This window comes from Colossoma macropomum, unplaced genomic scaffold (genome assembly GCF_904425465.1).
Source record: "Colossoma macropomum unplaced genomic scaffold, Colossoma_macropomum, whole genome shotgun sequence".
Classification (NCBI taxonomy): domain Eukaryota; kingdom Metazoa; phylum Chordata; class Actinopteri; order Characiformes; family Serrasalmidae; genus Colossoma; species Colossoma macropomum.
The window spans coordinates 8,818,604-8,845,338 of record NW_023494805.1 but is presented as its reverse complement, the minus strand read 5'-3'; the positions used below and the strand labels follow the sequence as shown (position 1 = coordinate 8,845,338).

General features: G+C 38.9%; 1 protein-coding gene across 1 annotated transcript in view; it reads right to left on the bottom strand.

Annotated features, from left to right (window-relative positions):
- Positions 1–26,288, bottom strand: part of wrnip1 (WRN helicase interacting protein 1) — a 33,337-nt gene extending 7,049 nt beyond the window's left edge. Inside the window, exons 1-4 of the mRNA XM_036596154.1 lie at positions 25,534–26,288; positions 19,807–20,001; positions 14,871–15,112; positions 6–220 (exon numbers count right to left, since the gene is read on the bottom strand). Of these exons, the coding sequence (XP_036452047.1) occupies positions 6–220; positions 14,871–15,112; positions 19,807–20,001; positions 25,534–26,082 (1,201 nt within the window). The 5' untranslated portion in view covers positions 26,083–26,288. The remainder of the gene's footprint in view (positions 1–5; positions 221–14,870; positions 15,113–19,806; positions 20,002–25,533) is intronic.
- Positions 26,289–26,735: the final 447 nt, after the last annotated feature.

Sequence of the window (26,735 nt, the reverse complement as noted above, 5' to 3'; positions counted from 1 at the left end):
CTTGCCTGCTTTGTCGTAGAGGATATGTGATCTCTGCAGGCCTTCTTTGATGTGCACCTCTTGGACCAGGATGTGCTGAGGTGTGTGTGCGTGTGTGTTGCGGGCTTTGGCCACACACGCCTGCACGGCCAGCTGCAGCCCGTTGAGCCCCGCTCGAGCGTCTCCGTCACACAGGTGAGCGATGGTGTCCAGGGCTTTCTGCTCAATGCACACCTGAGGCCTGCAGACAGAAAAACACTGGAAATCTCACAGGAGCTCAGATACAGCTCTTCCTAAAACATCTTAACCAAGAGAGAAAGCACTTAAACGATACTCTCCGAGATGTCTTCTCACAGTGGAAGGATGGACAGAAACACCTGTGGATGTTTTCAGATCTGAAGCAGCTTGATTTTCTCCTCTCTTTCAAAGATTAAAGGGCTGTTTATCTGATGGGGTCAGTTTTGGTGGTCTAACAGGTCTTGCCGATGGTTCTTACGGGTCTATTTTCTCTGTAGCTTTTAATCATTATTTGAACTCCAGTTTTTGAAAACTCCTGATTTTTTCACATATTTTACTTCGACTGGCTGATACGTCTCAGATACAACTGCAAATGAATTTATCTGACTGGAAAGTAAAGAAATAAAGGGTGGTCTCTGAGTTCTGCGTAATATTGAATGATCAGTGATGACATGTTACTCCTTATCCTCTATAGAGGGTGCCATAGCGCTAAAATAGTAAAATGCAGGCATGACTAGGCATATCTCCTGTTCGTCTCTTAGAGAACATGATCAGATTTCCTACAACAACAAAATTACTAACATTGACAGACCAAGACTGACCACTGTGATGTTAGGTCAACTACCAATGTACTGTTTTTAAAGCTTTTTTTAATCATGTTAAAAGGTAAACAGCCCTACAGTCATCAGTTCTATTTAATAACCCCACTCCTGCACCCCCAACACTCTGCTCTCTTCAATTTCGCTAAGGCAGCAGTGAAACCCCACCCGCATTCACACACTATATTCAAGGCGGCTAGCGCTTCATCACCTGCTTACCCCCCAAAACACTCTGCCTCCTGGACCACAGAGCCTGCCAGGCCATGACTCTGGGGCATGGGCCAGTTCCCGTTGCACTTTTCACATGGACCGTGTCAGAGTGTAGATAAACGGCTTCCTTTTCACTCATATTACCCCCTAAACGGAGAAGGAGGGGACTGGAACATGCCAGAAGCAACACTCCACCTGTCAACTGAGACAGGATGAATAGAACAGAATGTTTTCAGGACACAAACTGGTCTCATATAAAAGCGGTTTCGTCCACTGCAGCAGCAGCCAAAGTGACCTTGAACCAGAACCTTTGCCTTATGACAGATTGATGTCCAGCAGTATACTAAAGCTAAAAAAGTATCAGACTGTAAATGCCATTGTTCGAGGACAGTCACTGGTCTTCCTAGTAATACACAAAGGCACCCAGTTTAAAGGAGCTCAAGCGCTTTAAGACTGTAACTGGAGCAGCGGGATCGAGCGGCACAGCAAAACCCACTGAGCACCTAAATCAACAAACATAACACACACACACACACACACACACACACACACACACACACACACCACTTTAATAACTCTGCTACAGAGTGTCTGTAGTAACAATGCTCCACGTCACTTCAGTGGGAATGGGTAGGTTAAACAGCTTTAGACTGAATAGGTGGTCCTATTGAATGTAACTGTATGAATGACAACGACATCACAACCATAATTAATTCCAAATATGGTGTTTTTTGCAGAGCTTCCATTAATAGTCTGTATGGACTGGGGAGTGAATGTCTTGAAACACTGTAAATCAAACTTTTCTATGGAATTAGCCAATTAAAGTGAACCTGAAATCAAAAACTTTTGTTTGCTTAGTTCTACTTATTTTTACTTAGTTACTTCCTGTGCACGCAATGATGTGCAAATCACATCACAAACCCTATGCTTAATTGAAAATAGTATGAAGACCACATATCAAATGTTGAAACTGAGAAATTTTATATTTAAATACGGCCACTTTAAATTTGATGCCAGCTACATGTTTCAAAAGATATGGGACAGGGTCAGCAATGGACTAGTAAAGCTGTGTAATACTTAAGAAAAAGAGAAAAAAAACAAAAACACCTGGTGGAACATCTCACAAATTAGGTTAATTGGCAACAGGTCAAATAGGTCAGTAACATGACTGGGTATAAAAAGAGCATCCCAGACAGGCTGAGTCTTTCAGAAGTAAAGATGGGGAGGTGTTTACCATTCTGTGAAAGACTTTGCAGGAAAATAATGTTTCTCAATGTAAAATAATATCATTAAAAAATTCAAAGATGACTTGCACACCTGCACGATATAGACAGGTGTTGGAGCAACGTTGCCATCCAGACGACGTCTTTTTCAGGGAAGGCCTTGCTTGTTGCAGCTAGACAATACCAAACCACGTTCTGCATGTATTACAACAACATGGCTCCATAGTAAATCGAGTCTGGGTGCTAAACTGGCCTGCCACTGAAAACATCTGGTGGATTATAAAACAAAAATACTGAACTGTTGAGAAGCTGAAATCCTATATCAAGCAAGAAAGGGAAAACAGTTCACTTTCAAAGCTACAGCAACTGGTCTCCTCAGTTCCCAAACGCTTATAGTGTTGACAAAACAAAAGCTGACACAACACAGTGGTAAACATGCCCCCGTCCCAACTTTGTTGAAACGTGTTGTTGGCATCAAGTTCAAAATATGCATGTATTTTTTTCAAAAAACAATACAAAATTTCTCAGTTTTCAACATTTGATATGCTGTCTTGGTACTATTTCAATCAAATTTAGGGTTTAAATGATTCGCACATCATTGCATTCTATTTTTATTTACCTTTTGCAGTGTCCCAACTTTTTTGGAAACAAGGTTGTATTTCAAAGCCAAAATTCTTTTCTTCCATCAAAATGTACTGACTTTAGCCTGCCTACAAAACGTCTTACGATTTTAGAGTATAACCAGTCATTTTTATCAGAGCTGGTTTTATTAACTGCTGTTAAAAAGTTTGTTTCCATTTCTGTTTCCTCTTCTTTTATCCCTTTCTAGCATAAAGGTCTTCCTTTTCTTTGACCCACACACCACTAGCGAAGCACATGTAGATATTCATCCTGACAATAGTGAACAAGCTTTAGGGTTAGCAGGCTGCTATCAGGTGTCTCTGGCCCGTGGGCAGACACAACATAAGTGACATGTCCAACCTCCACCAAAAACAACTCTGGGTGCTCAGCGGATTTCTTCTGAAATGGAACCCCGGGGTTGTGCTGGATTCCTTGGCACTGCTCAGGAGGATAATGTTATTGTGGGGTCACTCAGTCATGAGAAGGTGCTCCTGAGTGTCAGGTGACTGGCCAATTCATTTTATGTCAGTAAGAAGGAGACCCAGTCTGGGCTCAAAGTGGGACAGAACTAGACTAGACTAAAGCAGGTTCAGACTAATGGATAAACTACAACACATAATATACATCTGAAAAGGTGTGATGGACAACGTGTAGAGCTTACTGCTCATATCAAGCTCGTACTGCATCCCAGGTGATCGCAAAATCATATTTTAAAAACCATATTTTATTCACAATAGAACACAGAACATATATCAGATGTTGAAAGTGAGACATTTTACCATTTCATGAAAAACATTAACTCTTTGAGAACTTGATGGAAGCCATGCATCTCAAAAAAGTTGAGACAGGGCCGTGTCTACCATTGTGTAGCCTCCCCTCTTTTTTTAACAACAGTCTGTAAACGTCTAGGAAGTGAGGAGACCAATTGCTGGAGTTCTTGAAGAGGAATGTTGTCCCATTCTTGTCGAATGTAGGTTTCTAGCTGCTCAACAGTCCTGGGTCCTCTTTGCCAGATTTTTCGTTTCATGATGCACCAAATGTTTTCTATTGGTGAAAGGTCTGGACTGCAGGCAGGTTTGTTCAGCACCTGGACTCTTCTTCTGCAAAGCCATGCTGTTGTGATGGATGCAGTATTTGGTTTAGCATTGTCTTGCTGAAATATGCAAGGCCTTCCCTGAAAGGGACGTTGTCTGGATGGCAGCATATGTTGTTCTAAAACTTTTATATACTGTTCAGCATTGATAGTGCCTTTCCAGATGTGTAAGCTGCCCACTAATGCAAAATCATTACATCAGAAATTTTGAACTGTATGCTGATAACAAACTGGATGGTCCCTCTCCTCTTGAGTCAAGCGCCTGTGGTTTCCTAAAAGAATTTCAAATTTTGATTCATCTTACCACAAAACAGTTTTCCATTTTGCATCAGTCTATTTTAAATCAGCTTTAGCCCAGAGAAGATGGCGGTGTTTCTGGACTGTGTCTGGACAAATGGCTTCTTCTTTGCATGGTACAGCCTTAACTTGCGTTTGTGGATTGCACGGCGAACTGTGTTCACGGACAATGATTTCTGGACGTGTTCCTGAGCCCATGCAGTGATTTCCAGTACAGAATCATGTCTGTTTTAAATGCAGTGCCGTCTGAGGGCCCAGTGATCACGAGCATCCATTATTGACCGTCAGCTTTGTCCTTTGCGTACAGGGATTTCTCCAGATGCTCTGAATCTTTTGATGATATTATGTACTGTAGATGGTGGGATATCCAAAGTTTTCGCAAATTGTATGCTGAGGAACATTTTTCTGAAATTGTTCCAAAACTTTTAGATGCAGTTTTTCGTAGACTGATGAACATCTGCCCCTCTTTGCTTCTGAGAGACTATGGCTCTCTAAAATGCACTTTTTCAGTCATGTGAGTTAGTTGCAAATTGCCCCTCCAGCTGTTTTTTTTATTAGTACCACTTACTTTTCCAGCCTTTTGTTGCCCATGTCCCAACTTTTGTACAAACGCTGCTGCCATCAAGCTCTAAATGAGTTAATGTTTTTCATGAAATGGTAAAATGTCTCACTTTCAACATCTGATATGTGTTCTATGTTATATTGTGAATAAAATATGGGTCTATGAGATTTGCAAATCATTGCATTCTGTTTTTATTTACATTTATTTATATTTGACACAGTGTCCCAAATTTTTAGGAATTGGGGTCTTAAAAACCTTCCTAAATTATCAGCCGCTCTCATCTGTCCATCTAATCCTACTGAGCTAGATGCTATGACCAAGCTCTTAGAGAATAGTTTTCGATCTACTCTAGATAGTGTGGCCCCATTAAAAAGTAAAATAGTAAGGCAGAAAAAACTCGCCCCCTGGTATAATGACAACACTCGGGCTTTAAAACAGAACGCCAGACAACTTGAGCGTAAATGGCGCCTGACTAAGCTAGAAGTGTTCCAGTCCGCCTGGAAGGAGAGCCTTACAGACTATAGACAAGCACTTGCTACAGCACGCTCAGCTTATCTCTCCTCTCTCATAGAAAACAATAAGAATAATCCTAGATTACTTTTCAGCACAATCTCTAAACTAACAGAGAACAAAACAGTTAGTGAACCCCAGATGCCATCAGCCTATAGCAGCAACGATTTTATGAATTTCTTTAATGATAAAATTGAAAAAATTAGGCAGAAAATTCAGAATACGCAATTAAACTCTAGAAACCTGCTTCCCCATAATGCCAGCCTCAACCTTGAAAATATTATAATTCCTGCAGAGAGGCTGGAATCGTTTACCTTACTCCAAGAAAATGAACTATTTAAAATAGTCTCTTCCGCGAAATCATCTACCTGTATGCTAGATCCGATTCCTACAGGTTTACTCAAGGAAATTCTGCCAGAAATAACCAAGCCTATTCTGTTAATAATAAACTCTTCTCTTAGCCTTGGGTACATCCCAAAATCTCTAAAACTAGCAGTAATTAGACCGCTGATTAAGAAAGCGAACCTCGATCCATGTGAACTTTCAAATTATAGACCCATCTCGAATCTTTATATCTAAGATCTTGGAAAAAGTTGTAGCAAAACAGTTAAGCTCCTTTTTACATAGGAATCAAATACATGAAAAATTCCAATCTGGTTTTAGGCCACATCATAGTACAGAAACAGCACTAGTAAAAATTGTAAATGATCTATTATTATTTTCTGACCAAGATCATGTGTCCTTGTTAGTCCTCCTCGATCTTAGTGCGGCATTTGACACAATAGACCACACTATCTTACTAGACAGACTAGAAAACCTTGTAGGGGTAACAGGAACAGCTCTTTCCTGGTTCCGGTCCTACCTCACTGATCGGTATCAGTTTGTTAATATAAACGGTGAATCATCTGTTCTCACAAAAGTAAAATATGGTGTTCCACAAGGCTCTGTTTTAGGACCTGTATTATTCACTTTATATATGCTACCACTGGGCACCATTATCAGTAGACACGGCATAAACTTCCACTGCTATGCCGATGACACTCAGTTATATTTAGCAAGCGACCCAGATGATAGAATTAAACATAGCAAGATTGAAGACTGTATACAAGACATAAAGGACTGGATGTCGAGTAACTTTCTCCTTCTAAACTCAGATAAAACAGAGGTTCTGCTTCTTGGTCCAAAAGCAGCCAGAAACAAACTGTCTAATTTAACACTTAAACTTAACAATTTCTCAGTTGCATCAAGCTCATATGTAAAAAACCTTGGTGTCATTATAGACCCTGATCTGTCCTTCGACACACATATAACTAATATTACTAGAACAGCCTTCCTGCATCTTCGCAATATTGCTAAATTGAGAAATGCATTCTCTCTACAGGATGCAGAAAAGTTAGTTCATGCATTTATTACTTCAAGGCTAGACTACTGTAATGCCCTGCTGGCTGGATGTCCCAGCAAAAGCCTTAACAAGCTTCAGCTAGTCCAGAACGCTGCAGCCAGAGTTCTTACTAGAACCAGAAAGTTTGACCATATCAGCCCAGTTTTACCAGCCTTACACTGGTTGCCAGTAAAATTTCGGATTGATTATAAAATTCTCTTGCTGACTTATAAAGCACTAAACGGACTCGCCCCGCTGTACCTGAGTGAACTTCTCTCTCACTATGAACCATCCCGCCTACTTAGATCACAAGGTGCTGGCTTACTATTAGTACCCAGAATTAATAAAGTTACATCAGGGGGGAGAGCTTTCTCATACAAAGCCCCCCAGCTTTGGAATAGTCTTCCTGTTAATGTTCGGGACTCAGACACAGCCTCAGTCTTTAAGTCTAGGCTAAAAACCTACTTGTATATTCAAGCCTTTGGTAATTAGTTTTCCCTGTTAGTTCTATACCTGCCAGAGTCTCTGCTAACACTGTAATTTGTGATCGGTCACCCATTACAGAACTAACTCTGTGTGTTTTCCTTTCTTTTCTTCGCCGAGTTGAACAGCTGCCCATCCTGTGCGTTCTGATGCTGCTGCCTTTTCTGCCTCGATCGGGTGCCACTGCTCGCCAGCCCTCTGGACCGGGTTACCAACATTGAGCCTCCTGCTGTACAACGCCGTGCAAACCTCACCCTCACAACCTGACCCCACTGATACTACTGCTGTTGCTGCATGAACTATTCAAAATTATTCACTTGAACCAATCAATCATTCAAACTAATTCAAATTAATCAATCACCCATTGACTGTGTTTTTCCTCTCTTTCTTTTGCCGAGTTGAACAGCTGCCCATCCTGCTGCTGATGCTGCTGCCTCTGCTGCCTTGATCGGGTGCCACTGCTCACTGTGCAAACCTCACCCTCACAACCTGCCCCCACTGATGCTGCTGCTTCTGCTGCATGAACTGAACTATTCAAATTAATTGTTTCCTTCACGTTTTACCCTGTTTTTTTGTACTATAATACTTTATACTAACAATGTTTACTATCCGGTGTCGACCAGAGGAGGATGGGTTCCCCTTCTGAGTCCTGGTTCCTCTCAAGGTTTCTTCCTGTTTCTCTTAGGGAGTTTTTCCTTGCCACGGTCGCCACTGGCTTGCTCATGGGGGCTCGGACCCGGACTTCTTTTTGTAATGCTCATTTCCTTGTAAAGCTGCTTTGTGACAACACCTGTTGTAAAAAGCGCTATATAAATAAACTTTACTTACTTACTTACTTACTTAAAAAACATGGATGTTTGGTTCAAGATTGCATGATCCTTACACAGTGTTTTAAGTGTATTTGACTTTATTACCAGTTTAACACCCCCATGTATCAGCCAGTATCAGTATTACTCCAATCCACTACTTGTGTTTTTATAGATAATACAACTGCATAATTTAGGTAATTTAGGTATGTTACCCAGCCAATTAATGCTGTAGTAAAATCAGGTCATTTTAAGTAAGCATAATGTGACATGGACAAATATTCTTTGGTTTTTATCCTAGGTGTTTAAAATTTTATAATGTGTTTAACAATGGCTAATGATTACATTTGATTGATCTTATATATAATGCAGTGAAATCACTCCATTTTTAGACGTGCAAAGTAATATACTCTCCAAACTGAGACAACTTCTGTGAAATAACCATTTTACAGGGTCTTGGTAACATCTGCAATCAAATGATCGTGATAACTTGTGATTAGTCTACGACATCATTGTGGAGGAATTTTGGCCGACTTGTTTTTGCAGAATTGTTTTAATATGGCTACATTGGAGGGTTTTCGATCCTGAACTGATCATTTAAGGTCTTGAGATGGGATGCAAGTCAGGACCTTGACTCGGCCACTCCAAAACCTTAGTTTTGTTTCTTTTGAGCCATTCAGAGATGGACTTTGTGTTTTAGATCATCGTCCTGCTGCATAACCCAAATGCACTTGAGCTTTAGGGCACAAAGTGACAGGCGGACACTCTCCACCAGGATTTTCTGACAGAGAGTAGAATTCTTGATTCTATCAATTATGACAAGTCATCCTGCAGAAGCAAAGCAGCCCCAGACCATCACACTACCACCACTATGTTTCACTGTTGGTATAAGGTTCATATGGTGTAATGTGATGTTAGCTTTAGGCCAGATGTAACAGGACCTATATTTTCAGAAAGGTTACCTTTGACTCATCAGTCCACAGAATATTACCCCAAAAAACCCCATCTAGACGTTTTCTGGCAAATGTGAGACGAAACTTTGTGCTTATTTTGATAAGTAGTTTGTTTGTGCCTTGCAGTTCTCCCATGGATGCCATTATTGCCCTGTGTCTTTCTTATTGTGAAATCATGTACATTGTAGATTTCAATGACTTTCGCATCTGTATTTGAATCTCTTTAGAACGCGGCATTGTGTGCTGCTTTGTGAGAACTTCTAGCCTGCTTCACATTGCGAGAAGGTTCTATTTAAGTGATATTTGGATTCAACAGGTCTGGCAGTAATCATGCCTGGGTGTGGTTAGTGAAATGGAACCCATTAGTAAATTGAATTTGGTTAACTGGTTGAATTAGTAGCCAAGGGGACAATTACTTTTTACATAGGGCCAGGACTGAACAACATTATTCCTTCCCATCATTTCAAAACAGCATCTCATGTTTACTTGGGTTATTTTTGTGTAATTTTTAAAGTAGTTGAGTGAAACGCTCAAGCATGACAAATATGCCAAAACAGAAGAAACTGGGACGGGGCAAATACATTTTGGTAGCACTGTAAATAATATTTAGGCCAAAAGCTCATCACAGAACTATTGCAGAGCAATGAGTCAGACATGAGGCAGTGTATTAAGAACCATTTCACGCCATAACTTTGTGTGAGGGAGCTTTAAGATGCAATAAACTTTTCAGACGTCCGGTTCCTACCACCACCACTGTGAACAATTCTAACGTTCTGGTTTCACTACAACGTTGTATCTCAACAACTGAATAATGCAGAAATTTTGAAAAGTGAAATTCCCCTTTAACAGATTTAGAAGACGCATTTAATTCGATTCATAAATTTGCACCAGCAGTCTGTAACCAGAGCCCGAGGTGGCAGAAACATTTCCCGGCTTCGGTTCCGTGAATATGTTTGAACATGGAGCAAAACTGCCTTCATCTATCAAAGGACGAGTCTGACCTGTCAGTGCCTGGACTCATGACACCATGCCAGTGATTTCACACTACGTTTGAGAGCTTACAGGGAACAACAACCAGCAGAAAGCACCAGCTGTTTGACGAATGTAAAGCATAGCGAGAAACAGTAGATGCACCAGGTGACACCGTGTAAAACCCAAAACCATGCTTTTAATTGAACTGATTACTCCTGGCTAGTAAACAGACGGGGGTGTTTAAGTGTAACAGGGATGACATGCAGAAAAGAAATGAGCTTGGCTGTCCCAATTGGCACCAGCGACATGCCAGCGTTCCTGACATTGTTTATGACACCCTTATGACAAATGAGTGTGAAACACAGTTCTCTTGAACCTGATAGGGGACACAATTTGGCAGCTAAGCTGGGTCAAGTTCTTTGAGGTCAAGTGGAAAATGTTTGATTGCCTTGTTTCTTATTTGTTGCTGTTCTAAAAGTAGGTGATATTAACTATATATCAAAGACCTGCAGCCATGGACTTAATAGGAAGAGTATAGTAGGTCTGACAGTGCACCTGCATTTTCAGCCTGACCAAAGGCTGTTAGGTGCTTACCTTCATCAAACTTACCACTATTTGGCTTGCAATTACCCCAATACATCTTCAGATACAGTCATATGCAAATGTTTGGGGTCCTGACCACTGAAGAACAGGGTAAAAGGGGGCTAACAAAGTATGCAGAGAAACAGATGGACTACAAAGTGCACCTATATAGTAAGTGGAGCTGATTAAATGGACAATGAGCACAGAAACAAGGATAATGTTATGCCTGATCGCTGTATATCACAATGTGTCATATCACAACGCATACAGAAAATATTCTGCATTCATGTACATCTTTGTAAACCCATAGTGTAGTGCAGCGTCTCCTGCTAGAGTCCTAGAAAACTGACAAATGTTCCTCATAACTACATGATTTGCAGACTCCTTTCTGTTTATCTGTCTATTGGTCTATCTAGAGCTGGTGCCGTACTGCCACAAAATGACACAGCTCCTACAAAAAAGATTAAAAAATGATACCTTAACTCACTCCAAGACTAAACGTCCCTCACATTTTGTATTAAAATGATGAGAAATAAAACAATAAAAACAGAACATGTTTTTTCTTTTAGCATTTTCCATTTCAAAAATGCAGGAAGACTGTAGTTGAATGCAGGTAAACTCCTTTATAGGTTCGCCTTCCGGGAGGCGCACTGCGTCTCTTTTTATGGATACAGAGAATAGCTTCGGCTCTGCGAGCCAATGAACTGACTCACTGTACCAGTTTTGTTCAGACTAAGATCATGATGGATTTCCTCCTAACATATTATTCCTGAACACATAAGACCCCATAAAAACGTACTCATAAAAACTAAACCACACCGCCTTCCACATTAAGCTTTCAGCTGCTTCCTAAATAAATATGACGACATCCATGGCAACAGAAATTACATGGGCTTCTACCAAACACCACAACCACACAAAGGTGTCAGATGGAAACTGACAGTTCTTTGGAGTGATGCCACCGAAGAACCACGTCTGGTTCCCTGAAGAACATATCAATGAGTTTTTTTTAAAATTATATTAATTAAGCACAATGTGCCAATGTAATATAAAGGTTCTATGGTTTTTATTAATTAAAGGTTTTTCCTAGAAGCTTTGTCCAAGCTAAGAACCATATAAGAACCTTTATTTTTAAGAATATAAGGTTTGTAAAATCAGATGTTCCACGATGCTGAAGACATTCTCTTTATGAAATTAATACAGAAACTAAAACAGAAATTGGATTAGGATTACTCTATGATACTCTATGATACTGCTTCTGAAGACTAAATGCATTTTTACTGTATAATGTAAACGCAGAATAGGTTTCTACTTTGGTACAAATAAACAGAAAACAGATACCTTCTATACTTCTTCAGATATCTTCAGATAACTTCTATAATTCACAATATGTTTGGTCAGATTCTACAGAGTATGATAGCAGTCCTACATCAAATTCTGGGATTTAAATTAATTCGATTCTGGGATTTTAATTTAAAAAGGGATTCTGCCCTTTTAAGATTTACATATGCTCAATGTATTTAACATAATGTAAATATTCATGCGATTTTTCTTCAACATCCATATTACTGCAGTGAATGATTCTGTTTATAAGAGGGATGGATCAAGATTTTCAAGTATGTACACTGATCAGGCATCACATTATGACCACCTCCCTGTTTCATTGTCCATTTTATCAGCTATACTTACTATATAGGAGCACTTTGTAGTTCTACAGTTACAGACTGTAGTCCATCTGTTTCTCTGCATACTTTGTTAGCCCCGTTTTACCCTGTTCTTCAGTGGTTAGGACCCCCATGGACCCTTACAGAGCAGGTACTATTTGGGTGGTGGATCATTCTCAGCACTGCAGTAACACTGATGTGGTGGTGGTGTGTTAGTGTGTGTTGTGCTGGTCTGAGTGGATCAGACACAGCAGTGCTGCTGGAGTTTTTAAACACCTCAGTGTCACTGCTGGACTGAGAATAGTCCACCAACCAAAAATATCCAGCCAACAGCATCCTGTGACCACTGATGAAGGACTAGAGGATGACCAACACAAACTGTGCAGCAGCAGATGAGCTATCGTCTCTGACTTTACATCTACAAGGTGGACTGACAAGGTAGGAGTGTCTAATAGAGTGGACAGTGAGTGGACACAGTGTTTAAAGACTCCAGCAGCACCACGTCAGTGTTACCGCAGTGCTGAGAATGATCCACCACCCAAACAGTACCTGCTCTGTGGTGATCCTGTGGGGGGTCCTAACCACTGAAGAACAGGGTAAAAGGGGGCCAACAAAGTATGCAGAGAAACAGATGGACTACAGTCTGTAGTTGTAGAACTACAAAGTGCTCCTATAGAGTAAGTGGAGCTGATAAAATGGACACTAAGCGTAGAAACAAAATGTTATGCCTGATCAGTGTATTTTAAGAATGTATATTACACTGTGCCTCTCCAAAACACAAGTGCCTGAATGTGAGGGCGTCGCCAAGGATGTGTTAATGAAGGATGCGACTGAGAAGCCAGATGTTGCTGCTTTACCGCTAACTAGACTAACTGCTCTGGCTGATGTTAGCCAGGTCCAGAAACAGTAGAAATATATTTCTCTGACAAACTATCATGTTGGCACGTCGTCCACTGAGGAGAAAATGCCTCACGTAAAACGACGAGTCCTCATCAGCATCCAGTGTTGTACCATGTTGCTGTAGTTTTAGCTCATATCTGAAGAGGCAGCTTCATTCTCCTCATGCTGCATAAGCCTCTCTAATTCAACAGGAAAACTACTGATTTCCTTCCTTGCTGCACAATGTTTGTCCTACTGATTGTTTAGCCTCTTAATACCAGCGGATTACCTAAAATAGTGAGCCTCCAGCTCCAACCTTACATCCACTTCTTGTAATTAACTCAAGTATTTTTTTTAGACTTACTTTTTGGACATACTTCTCTGGTTAACCAAACATCTGTTCATTAATTATTGCAAATGTTCATATATCAAATTTATTTAGAATGCATATCTGCACTCAGCAAACAGTACAAAGTTCAGCTATAGCACATAGGAAGAATTGCAGAGCAGCACTGAATGCTTAGGCTCATTGTACATTCATATAGATCTAATGAATAAAACTTTCAACAATGATTTAGTGTATTTTTAATGTTTGGTATCAGCTACTAACCCTTCATTAACTTGCTGTTTTCCAGCTAAGCACTACGATGTGAAAAGGCCAGCTATGTTAGCTGAGGTGAAAACAGGTGTTTTTTATTTGTCTGTTTATCTTAAAGGCTTTAGATTGATTGCCTTTCTTCTTGTAAATTTCAAGCTACGTCACCTACTAAGAATTTGTAGTCTTGGTTGGGATTTAATAGCACTGTATAGCATATGATGCTAAGTGGCATCAGCCTGATGCGTCTGGAGTGAAACATCCTTCAGCCTTAGAAGTTCTTTTTTTATTTTAATTTATTTCGTTTTTATTTGGGGAAAGGGTAGTTTTTGAATCTGTATTGTCTTACAGATTCAAATATCAGGCTGAAATGTCCATCCATAGCTTATATTGAACCAATATTGATGTACTTTGACCAAATCTGTTATTGATTTTACAATATATTATCAGTATTCTGGTGACAGATTAAAGCCTCTACTGACAGGTCAACAGTCTCAGATTAAACTGTATCTGTAACCAGAGAAGTAGCAGCAGAGAAACAGATGAACACCCTTACTTAGTTTATTAATTACCAACCCTCCCCTAGGTGTTTTTTTTTTTTCTTTTATTATTAATGAATCAACCACTGTAGCAACTGGTGACCCCTACTGTAGGTCTCTTGACCAGCAAGGATTTTGTTTTACTGCATGTGTTACATAAATAAAGCTGTATCAACATAGCAATGTATATGTAAGAGAACATCTATATGATTCCGTGGGGACTTGATGTGTGGCTCTGGGAGCCGTTCTCATAAACCCATAAGCTCCAGGCTCAGCTCTGGGTCACTCAACACCAGCTCCAAACAGCATTGTGTTTACCATGGGGGGTGCCATGGAACCGGCAGACCCTAAAACCTGAGACTTGCTTGTACGCGCCAGCAGCTAACAGCTGTCCCTCTCACCCAGCACGTTCACTCTCAGCCAACAGTCTGGAGAAACAGGGAGGAGCTTGGAAGAAAACTTGCCGCCCCACAGCCAACCCAAAACCCACCAAGCTAATAAATTACCAAAATGAGGCAAGATGGGAGGGCTTATGGGCACAGCCAGAGTCCCCTTTTTAACCAATCAGAGGTCACAGGCTGGTTTCCGGGTGCCTTGCGGGCTGGCTTGAATTCCACACGCTCTGTGATAACAAGGGCGCATTCCAGGCCAAGAGGGCACATGCAAAACACTCGCACACACTTACTCTGAGCATCGATCTGCAGAAGTTAGGCGCTTTTGTTCCACAGCATCATCTAGCAGCACACGCAGCCCGAGCGAATCCACGGCCCGGCGCAGGATCGAGCCCATCGCAGCTACAGACAGCTTCTCCAGTACCAGCACTCTGCAGCGGCTCAGCAGGGCGCTGTTCACCTGAAACGAGGGGTTCTCCGTGGTGGCCCCAATTAGTGTGATCGTCCCGCACTCCACGTGAGGCAGAAACGTGTCCTGGGGAGGCAGCACAGCAAGTGACGAGATCAGAAAAGGAAGAGACATGGGAGGCACAGAGAAAAAGATCCCAAAGGTGGCCAAATATCAAGGGTGAGTGGTCCAGTGGATGCTTGGATAGTTTGAACTGTTTGATGGTTACACATGGACAGATTTCTTTGAAACAAATAATAGTCTACAGTCTACAATATTCAATCAATACTGCAGCCACATTTAAATTAGTACTGACATAATGCAAGGGATAGAATCCAAATCAGCCCATGAGTACTGTAGCTCTAAATCAGTGCTGCCATAAGAAACAATACAAGAGCTGTACTCTAAATACATACAATTAATACTAAATCTCTAATTATATTCTAAAATATTAATGAATTCATCATAAGTAGGTTTAGAACAATGAATCACACACACAAAAAAAATGCTTCAATTATGGAAATCACCTTATTTTAACGCTGGACCCGATGCTTCGGTATGCCTTGAATACAGTGTTTAGGGCTGTAAGCTTTGTTTTGTTACTTTGCTCTAATAGCTTCAAATCACTTTTAGGTAATGTATGGCCTCTGCATATCATATGAGATCATTTATTTTGATTTTGACTTCTACAGTATGATAACATCACAAAAGAATGAACTAGCTAACTTCTTCAGTGAAGAAGTCAAACTTGGATTTGAAGTTTACTGGTGATAGCTTATATATAGCTTATCTATCTATGCATATCTGTCTATCTATCTAGACATACACACATGTATATGTATGTGTGTGTATCTATCTATCTATCTATCTATCTCTCTCTCTCTATATATATATATAGAGAGAGAGAGAGAGAGAGACACACATACATATACACAAATATCAAATGTGTTCTTTTGTAAGGAATGGTATGAGAATCATGCTCAAGTGAATTAAAAAATAAAATATAGTAATTGCATTATCCTTATACAAATAGCACAAACAGACAGTACAGTGTGTAGTGTAGTCTCAATGTGCAGACCAGGTAAATTCAGCCTGTTCAACCAAATTAAACCAAGTTTAAACTGGTCAAGCACAGGTGCACCGACTGCGTTTTGTTTATGTTTATTTTCACACACTATTTGTTCTTTTTACTCAAAGCTAGAACTTTTCAGGATAAATGAAAGCACTGATATAAAATATGTGGTCAACCAGTGCACACAACTCAGACCAAGAGTTCAGAGAAACAAGCATAAATTTTCACGAAAAATACAGAATGTCCTAATAACATGGACCTTGTAGCAGTAAAAATATACCAAATGGGTCCTGCACAAGCCCTAAAATGACAGTATACATTAGGGGTTTAACAGTACAATCAGCTCCCTGATTCGATTTGATTCACAGTCCTGGGTGAACTATTCAGTATTCTCATTTTGAACTAACTTAGAATGAAGAAAAATGATGACTATAATCATGTTGTTGCACAGCTTAGTTATGACACTAGAGCTGGGAGGCAGGAGGAGAGCAGGTGTGAGGTGTAAAGTGTTGCTGCTTGTTTTCAAACTTGGATGTTTAAGCAATGCAATGTTTGTATTATTTCAGACTACGTGTTTATGTTGTGTATGTGAGTTTAAGAAGCATGACTGTTTAACAAACTACTGAAATCTAAAATATACTATACATTTATTTTATATTTATTGGTTATTTGAATTTTTACCCTATTCAAATGTTTATGTTAATAATAGAGCTGCCATAAGTAATATTAAAGTATTTCCCGGTGTGGGAAAATGAATATACACCACCATTAGTTTAGGTGCTACCGTTGCAAATCCCATAGGTGCGCTAGTGGAAAACGAGAATCATCATTGCACTGGCAACTGTAAAGTACATTAAATACTCATATAAAATGATCACAGACACATATTAAACTCAATAAAAAGTTAATGAACTTATTGGAAGATCTCATGCTTTACTTTATGTGTTGGTGGTGCTGGGTTTGTTGAGCTAACTAGATGGCAAAAAAGCACCATGCACGCTATGGAAGAGTGGTTAGTAGGTCCTTTCCTACTTTGTAGTACTTTTAAGTAGCAACAGGCAACAAAGTCAACGCCATATGTGTATACATGGTTCACATTGTAAGGCTGCAAAAAAACAAATGTTCTGATTTTCAATATTCATGTGAATTAATTGACTGATAATCAATTAATTGGTGTAAATGTGGCCTATAAATGTGTCTCTTCACAAAGAAATGAATTACCAGCACAGAAAAAATGCTTTGCTTAAATCAAGCTCAGTGTGAACAGGTTTCCAGGACAAGCAGATGATGCTTTTTTTCACATAAAAACTATGTTTACACAATGAGTTGTGTTTTAAGCTAATTAACCAGTTTCTACTGATGTTACATAATAAACTTTAGCAATGTTTATAAGGCCAATAGTAGCTCATTCTGACAAATTACTTACAAATCACAGACTGCGCACCCTCAGGGCAAAGTTCAGCTTGTTGAAGCGCCACCATGGAGGTAAAGATACTGTTTACTGACCTCAGCATGTTTTCTTTTCTGGTGGTTAAAGGTAACATTATTTACTAAGCTAAGTCAGACCTGCATATGTTGTATGTCGTTACTTCATCCTTCATTTAAAGAAAATGCTTCAGACTTTATTTTCGGCCATTATCTTTTTCTTTTGCTATCTGCAGGTTAAGTCGTTAAGCCCCTCTAAGTCGGGTGTCACTTTGAAAATATTAAATATCGCTCATTCGATATTTCTGCACACAACCATTTTGACCATGCCTCTCTGATGAATACTGAAGGTTTAACATGCATCTTGCCCTTTGATAGCGGAATATCCACAATGCTTGCACTTACATGAACCCCATGCTTACTCTGACACTAGCCTGGACCTACTCGCAGACCTTGCTGCTGTTATTTCACTCCTGTTTACTTTAGTAACACTGACTCCTACACTGACTACCTATTGATTGACAATGTGGCTTTGGTGTCTTAATGGAGCTATTTTGGAGTTATACACTACAGCAGGGCTTCCTCTGTTCTAACAATAATACAGAGGATATAAGCTCTCCATTGTCCTCTATCTTCAGAGTTCAGAGGCTTTGAATCCAAACCAAACAGAACAGGCGAGGAAGGGTATCCCCCTGTTGAAGGCACCCAAAGCTCTGGGTATATTTTGAGCAGCCTGCTGGAGACAGGCTGTACTGAGTACCTGGCACATGCACCGTGCCCGCTGGCCTCCCTTGGGAGTCGCTCACTGCATGCCAGTTCCTATTTAAATGCCATGCAATACCTTCCATCTCAGGTTAAAAGCAAGTGTCCAATATATCACTTACGATAACGACAGTCCTGTGGCTTATTAATCCTCATCTACCTTGAGCGCTATAAGCATCATCTATCGTTATAAGCACGTGATGCAGTTAGACAGGCTTTTGATCTAAAGTAGATGCAATCTCAATAAGCTTTGAAGTTAGGGATGTGCATTCTCACAAGCTTTGCTATTCAAGTACTCGCAAGAGTTAATAAATGTGTGGATGCGCCGATATGGGAACTGTGGGCTGATGCCGATGTCAATATTTTTCATGTACATATCTGCTGATGTCAAAATATAAACATTTATTAAATGTACAAACTGGAACCAAGTCTATCTGGATTTGCATTAGGGAGGAACATTTATGTCTTACAAATGTGGTCAAATTAAGTTAGAATTAAAGTTAGAACTGAGGAGAACTTTGGTAGATATTAGCACATTGTGGGCTTAAGTAAGCCCTTTCAGATGAGCTAACATTTCAGTTGACCGGCGAATCATTGACCCTCTCAGATAAGAAGCGCTGATCTAGAATCTGTTCTTGTCAGTGATATCACTGAAAATAAGACATGAATCTGATCCAAAATTAGCAATACTTCTTAAGAAGCTTGATTTTACTTGATTACTTGATTTTCAGTATTCAAATACTGCCAACAAGAACAGTTAACGAGACACCTGAGAACTCATGCACATCCCTATTACACTGTTTTGTGTTCACTTCCAGCTATACAAAAATAAACTTTCTACACAAACTTTGTGTACTGTACCAGAACTTTTCCAGTTGTTACGCTCAACATGAAAGGTTTGGTGGCCTAATATTGATTATAGTGTATTTCTTGGTGTCAAGAGCAGGTTTTGGCTAAATACTGATTTGACAGTAGGGCTGAATAATAATAATAATAACAATAAAAAAAATCAGTGATATTTCATATTTTTATGGTAAGTATTATGATGTATGGAAAAAGCATCAAAAATATCCCCAATTGAAACTAATTATTATCCTCGCAATGAAAGGGTGTCTAGCACACACTCTGGTGAAGGCTGCACAGAATGGACAAAATATACTGCTATATATTGTTATTGCAAAACACTCTGTGATACATTCACCCTTTAATGTTCTGCTCAACCTTTCGGTAGAGCACATTTTGAGTCTGACCGTGAATATTAAAAAAAAAACAAAAAAAAAAACGAAAACAAAAAACATTTGTTTTTATTATTGCCCCAAACAAATAAAAAATACAAAAAAATCCATTGCTTTTTTCTTGGTGAGGACATTAGAAGGTTAAAAACAAATGGATAAAAGCTGTAACTTCAATCGTTGAATCTTTTGGCCTAAAGGTGGTTTGAATATCTGAGTCTTGATTGAGATTATGAAATCAAATATAAACATGCATGTGTTTGTAAAATGAACATTGAGTTCTGACTGACCTGCTGGGATTTATTAAACCGGTGTATCTCATCAATAAACAGGATCGTTCTCCTCTTGCAGAGGCGGAGCTCGTTCTGGGCCTGTTTAATGACCTCTCGCACATCGTTAGTTGAAGCACTGGTAGCAGAGAGAGTCACAAAGCGTGCTGTTCCCTTCTTTTTACTGGAGCTGGCAATGATATGGGCCAGGGTGGTCTGTAAGCAAAGCAAAAACAATAAACAAACAAATGAGTCAGGCTAGCTTAAAGGATTCAAATAAATTAAAAGAAATCAATAAAATCTTGCACACAGACCTAAATAAGTCAATAAAGGAAACGGCTGTTTCTCACTAAATGGTCAATCATCAAAAAGCAGAATGTATTTCTAATCTTAAAGGATGATGAGACATTAATGAAGGATGTAATCAGACCTGCGGGACTGGCAGAGAGACGAGTGCACAGAATCAACAATATGTCCTTACAGCTAGGATTAACTTAACGATGTACTTAAGTGTACTGCTTAAACTGAAAGGCAGGAAGAACTTCTTGTGTATTCTTAATCTGGTTAATATGTCATCTAAATGTAAGAGTCTGCACAACTCAATTACCTGAGCCTCATAAAGAGCAAGGATATAATCTGAAACCAGTCTATGTACACACACCAAGGGACCACCACAGCTGGGTGACTTGGCGCTCCCAATCTTGTGCTTTCTGCCTTTAGTTTAATCATAACTGACTGTGCTACTAATTAAATATGGGAAATATGATGAAATATTTTCATTATTGTGATAAACAATATAGTTTTTGAGCATATTATAGATACTGTCAGTACTTAAAGAACATTGACCAAGCGCTTATTTCATTACAAAAGTTTTTTTTTTAATGGCTGTTTTTAAATATGGCAGAAGAAGTGCATTGTAAATGTGTCAAATTATTGTGATACATATCAAATATTGTGCCACATTAGGCTTTAAGTCTCATTAGGCTTTTAGTCAGTAGTCTTTAAATATTGCCACATGATATTTTAGCCATATCGTCCACCCCACTACTAACACAGGAGTGTTAAAGCACGTCACAGCAGATATGCACCCATTCCCTATACTACTTTTGGTATTCGATCATCCACAAGAGTAATCTGGTTAGCAGATACCTGGTTAACTACGGGAAAGGAAAAATGGACTAAAGAAAAATAAAAAGAGCTCTTAGATAGAACTTAATGCACTTCTGGAGGCTTTGTCTTTAGGTGATAGCACTGGTGTTAAGATGCTAAAAAATAGTAGTACAAAAATGTTGCAGCAAGCAAAGGAACAGATTTGAAAATATTATAATATAAAAGCAGAGTGACTTTGGCAGGTTTCATGCTGGATGACTAACTGAGGTTGCCTCTTCAGATGAGCTAACTGGTACAACACTGGATGCTGATGAGGACTTGCCATCTTACACAAGGCATATTCTCCTCGATGGATGATGTACCAACATGTCAGTTTGTCAGAGAAATATATTTCCACGGTTTCTGGAGCTAGTTAACATCAGTAGTTAGCAACAAAGCTGCGGCACATCTGCCTTCTTTTGGCACGTCCCTACCGAGGCATTCGCGGCAACTCAAGTTTAGGCACCCGTGTGTCGGAGTGGCACAGTGTAATATACATGCTTACTCACGAATACACCAAAATCGGAAGACTTTACAGTCCTGTTACAACATTAAAGTAACATTTCATTGGATTGTTGGTCTGTATAATTTCTCTGATTTCCTGTGATGAACCATGATAAATACCCAATCAGTGATTTTAGCATTCAAATACTGGCACGTCCAACGATTAACTAGTAGACTAACAACACTAGTCTACAAGTTCATGGATGGGATGGTATAAAAATTTTCCTGAAATATTAGTGATCTAAAATATTACAAAATATTAGACAAAATATAACAAAAATTAGAGCTGAAAGATCAATGATTTTTACATCAAAATCAACTGCAATTTGAAAGAGTGCTATTTTTAATTATATTAAAATTTCATTATTTAACATTGTCTTAAATGTAAATAAGGTAAACTGAATCTAATACCACAGAGCTCGTGAACTGGCAGTGTGGCACACTACATTCAGTATATAGTATAAAAACCTCAAGCCTGAAAAAGTGGATGTGCTGATTTTCAGGGGGGGAGGAGGGGGCAGGGAGAATGGAGCTCAACAAAAATCACCTGCATCTGTATCGGCAATCACAAAAAACATGTACTTAGAAAAAACGTACACGAAAAATATTGGATTTAGTCATCGGCCCATAATTCCCATATTGGCGCATCTAACTAAAGCAATTTCACCATCAGTATTATACTGACAGCTCTTGTACTTTTCAATAACTTTAAAAAATCTATGACAATTTAAACAAATTACATTATCACCCTGTTTACTGTTCAAAATACAGCTACATAAACCTGAGTTGTCCTGGCGTGTGCTCTGCAGAGACTGCAGCAATAGAGCTATTGACGTCCACTGTGACATTTTTTAAATACACTATTCATAAGTTTGGGATCAATATTTACAACAATGTAAAACCTGATTTAAGAGAAATATATTTGTAAAACTTCTAACACACTCATCCCATTAAACTTCACAGCTTTTAGATTATAAGTAGGACTCTAGCAAGCTGCAAATAACAATGAAGACATTTTTAAATGTGTCCAGAATCATAAATACAGATGTAGATTACTCTAAAATGACTGAGAAAGCTGTAAAACACTGAGAAGGTGTAACAAAATTCATATCCATAATTCATCAAATTTTAAATGTCTGATAACTTGGCAAATAATTAACGTAAATAGATATTTACAGTACATTATTTACTCACAGACTTCCAGAAATATTGATTAAAACCATCTAAAAACACATTTTGCTGAACATTGTGTAATATTTCAGTCTGTATATGTTGTTACTGTTTACACAATAACAAAATTATTAATATGGAAAGTGACTCAAAACTATAGAACTCTATGATAATCATGAAAACATCAGTATAAGGAACTTATAGCTGCTAAATGAAAACATACTCTAAAAACAATGTCATTATTATTATTATTATTTATAATAATAATAATAATAATAATATAATTATTATTATCATTATTATTATTATTATCCCCATCCATACCTGGACAACCAGACACTGGTCAAAAATCTTTAGTGATTTTTTGCTGACCTGGCAACCTACTAACACTACTTCACTTGCCATGTGAGCGAGCAGAAAGAGCACTTAAGGTAAATCCATTTAAAATACGCCTTTTAGGATCTTGCATGCAAGGTCAGCACAAGCATGTAAGCACTTTGGGTTGCAATCTTGGCTCTTTTGCTGAACAGCATGCTATTCTAAACATCCTGTACTCATGGTCACCCATCGAGAACATATTTAACCAGTATCAGCGAAGGCCCCTCATTCATCACTACAGCCATGCGCAAGACTGTTATCATAAAACGTGGCCTTATAAACCCTCACGTTCTGCCGTGCCTGCTGGGAGACAAAGCGCAATAAAAAGGTTATAACCAGGTCAAAATGCAGCGGCCAGCCTATTTACAGCACGCAGGCAGATGAAGAACGCCAAGGCCTTTCAAAAGCTCCCTCGCTTTGACAAGCCAGTGCGCTGCCAGGATGGGTTACACATTCCACAGCAGATGAAGAGGGTTCATGCTGCAGACTGTCAGCGCCGGCTGCCTGAGATACATCTGTGCCAGTCCTTAACTGGACGCCAGTCAGGGGAAACAAGCATCTTGCTACTGCTGCATACACACACAGATCTGTGGCACCTCTGCTGTAAACACTTTAAAGGACCAACATCACGAAAAATAATTTTCCTCACTTTTTTCAAGTTTATATAAAAGAGTTAGAGGGATTTTGTAAACACTGAGTTTCAAAATGTAAATTCACTTCCAAAGCTGCAAACTGCCTATTTCTAATGGACTGTTTTTGTAGTGTCACAAAAACCAACACATACATATAGTCGTATGCAGACGTTTGAACACTCCCAGTCAAATTACATATTGACTTTCTAAGTGAAAATACGGTAACACGTCTTCTACAGAGAAAAAAAAAAACTTAAATATGACATTTTCTGCAAATTTTAGTGCAATTTTTTTATTTAAACATATTAGAAAAAATAAAAGATGCTATTTCTTTTGCACATATCACATTTTATGCTTTATTTTTTTTTTCCCAATATGTTAAATTCAGTAAATAAACTGTAAACATGCATTTAAATAACTTTCTTTTTCACTTAGAAGATCAACAAAACATGTAGTATGACCAGAGGTGCCCGAACTTGTGGACTGTATATACTGGCTTTTATGATACACAGAAAGGTGAAAACACTAAACATTTTTTTAAGAATATAACAGCTAAAATTTTATATAATGCATTAAATATAAACCTATGCACTTATATAATGGTTTGCACATGTCCCTATGTATGGATCTACTTATTCTGGATATATACTTAAAGTTTCTTGAGTGAAAAGTTTTATTTAAAATTATAAGCATTTTGTCACGTGTTAAAAATGTCCTCTAATGGATGGTATATGACCCTTTGTGCATGGATACCACACGGATGTAGAAATTAGATGTGAGCTCTCCTCTAACAGGCTGCATCTGCACATATATACAGTCTATACGGTGAACTGTGCATGAGCCTGTGTATGAATTACTGGCTCATGGATATATCATCTTTCTCAAAGATTTATGAGCCAGAAAGTTAAATCATTACGATCTGTCAGTCCTGCAGTCGGGTGTACGCATATATTTATATGCTATATAATACCTGTTCAGATATAATGCACTAATATAGGCCTATATATTTACAAACCCACATAAGTCTCATGGTACACAGACCTTTAGAGATTTGAGAAATTTATAAGAATGACATATTAAGGGGGAATTAACCAATTTCTATAAGTTTAGGCATAATTAGATGGTTAAATTGTAAACAAAAGTCAGTCAGAGTGGTTCATTATGTTATGAAAGAGACAGAGGTGTTCACAGTGGTGGTAATGGGAACCAGACGTCTGAAGAATTTAATGCCCCTAAAATCACGTTATGTTGTTATATGAAATGGTTACAAATTTCCTGCTTGATGAAGGTCCTGTAAGGCGATACAGTCTCCATTGAAAGTGTATATTTTTGTAAGATTTACCACTATTTTGCCAATATTAACATTACATATGAAAACACAGATAATATAGGTTCACTGGTGGTTTTGGACAGTAAATAAAATGGCTGTATTGGTGGTGTAGACATCACAACCCCTGGTTCCTATCAGCACCACTGTAATAATAATAATAATAATAATAATAAGAAGAAGAAGAATAATAACAGTGGTGGTGATGGGAAACAGGCATTTAATACCTCTAAAATCACATTAAGTTATTACATGAAATGGTTACAAATATGTTGCCTGATGAGGGTACTGTAAAGCAATATAGTCTCCAATGAAGGGTAAAAATACATATATTTTTTCATTGGGGACAGTAAATACAATGGCTGTATTTGTGTTGTAGACATCAGGACCCCTCCAGTTCCTGTAGTAATAATAATAATAATAATAATAATAATAATAATAAACCATTTCATATCAAACCACTCTGGATGACTTTGTTTACATCTCACTAACTGAAAATTGGAAAAATATGAAAAATCCCCCCTTTAATGAGGAGGAGAATCAGCTCCATAGACCCTGTCCCATAGTTTTAACACCTCAGGACCAGACCTTGCCACATCCTGGAGGTCCCCAGAAGATCAGAGATGGGATCTCCTGGGACTGCAGCAGAGACCTCAGCAGAGTCTGCTCTCCCACCACTTTGTTCTGCCCAAAGTACTCCTCCAGGGTGGTCGGCCTGAGCTTCTCAGCCAGCGGTTTGTCTATGTTCAGCAAGGACTCCCACCTCATGGCTGGATTACAGTTGGAGGAGGAGGTGGAGGTGGAGGTGGAGGAGGAGGAGGAGGTGGTGGTAGTGGTGGTCGTATTCGGCTCATTTTCACCCTCAGTCGCTTTAGCTTCTTTAGTTTTGGTGTGAAAGAGTGAAAACACGCCAGCGGGTCTCTCAGTCTTCACTCCTCCTTTCCCTCCTGAGCCTCCAGCCTCATCACTCACTCGAGGTTTCTTGGCCGGCGGCGTTTTTTCGCTGCTCCTCTCCTCGCCGCTCGGGGTCTGGTGGTCCAGCAGACACTCATCCAGGTGTGAGTTAATCCTGCTGGGCTCAAAGTCCCCCGAACACACCGGACACTTCACACTTTCCGTCTCCTTCTTTCCCGCCATGTCTCCGCTCAGTCCGGCGCGGATAACAGTCAGCCAGGCGTCAGCTCAGATTAGCTTAGCATAGGATTCGGTTTGTTTATTTACTTATTTTTAATTTTTTAAATAAAATAACAGTTTTTCGTCATATAAATACCACTTTTGTCGCAGTTTCTCTGAACATTCGCCCACAAAATGTAAACAGACACATGTGGAATCACATCGTTCAGAGGTCGCGAACTCGAAGGGAATTGTGGGAAATGTAGGCTGGAGGTGACTCCGCGTACACTGCGGGTTAATGATTGCGCATGCAGTTTTATTTATTGTACATTGTTACACGATACAATATAGAGTTTCATGAAGGATTGAAAGCAACATAAAACATGAAAAAGAAAATACGTCATTGCTCATTAAATAAAATAAAAATGGATTAATAATAATAATAATAATAAATATAAGACTATCATATTAAATAAAATAAGAAGAAGAAAAGGAAGACAAATTAATATTTATTTATATACCACTTTTGCAATGCAATATTTTAGCATAAAGGTAAATTAAGTATTCAAATTATTGAATAACAAATAAAATTAATTCAGTGAACTGATTATTTCAGAAAACTGAAAAATTACTTTTATTCTTACATTTAAGGCCAACTGTATGCATACAATCAACAG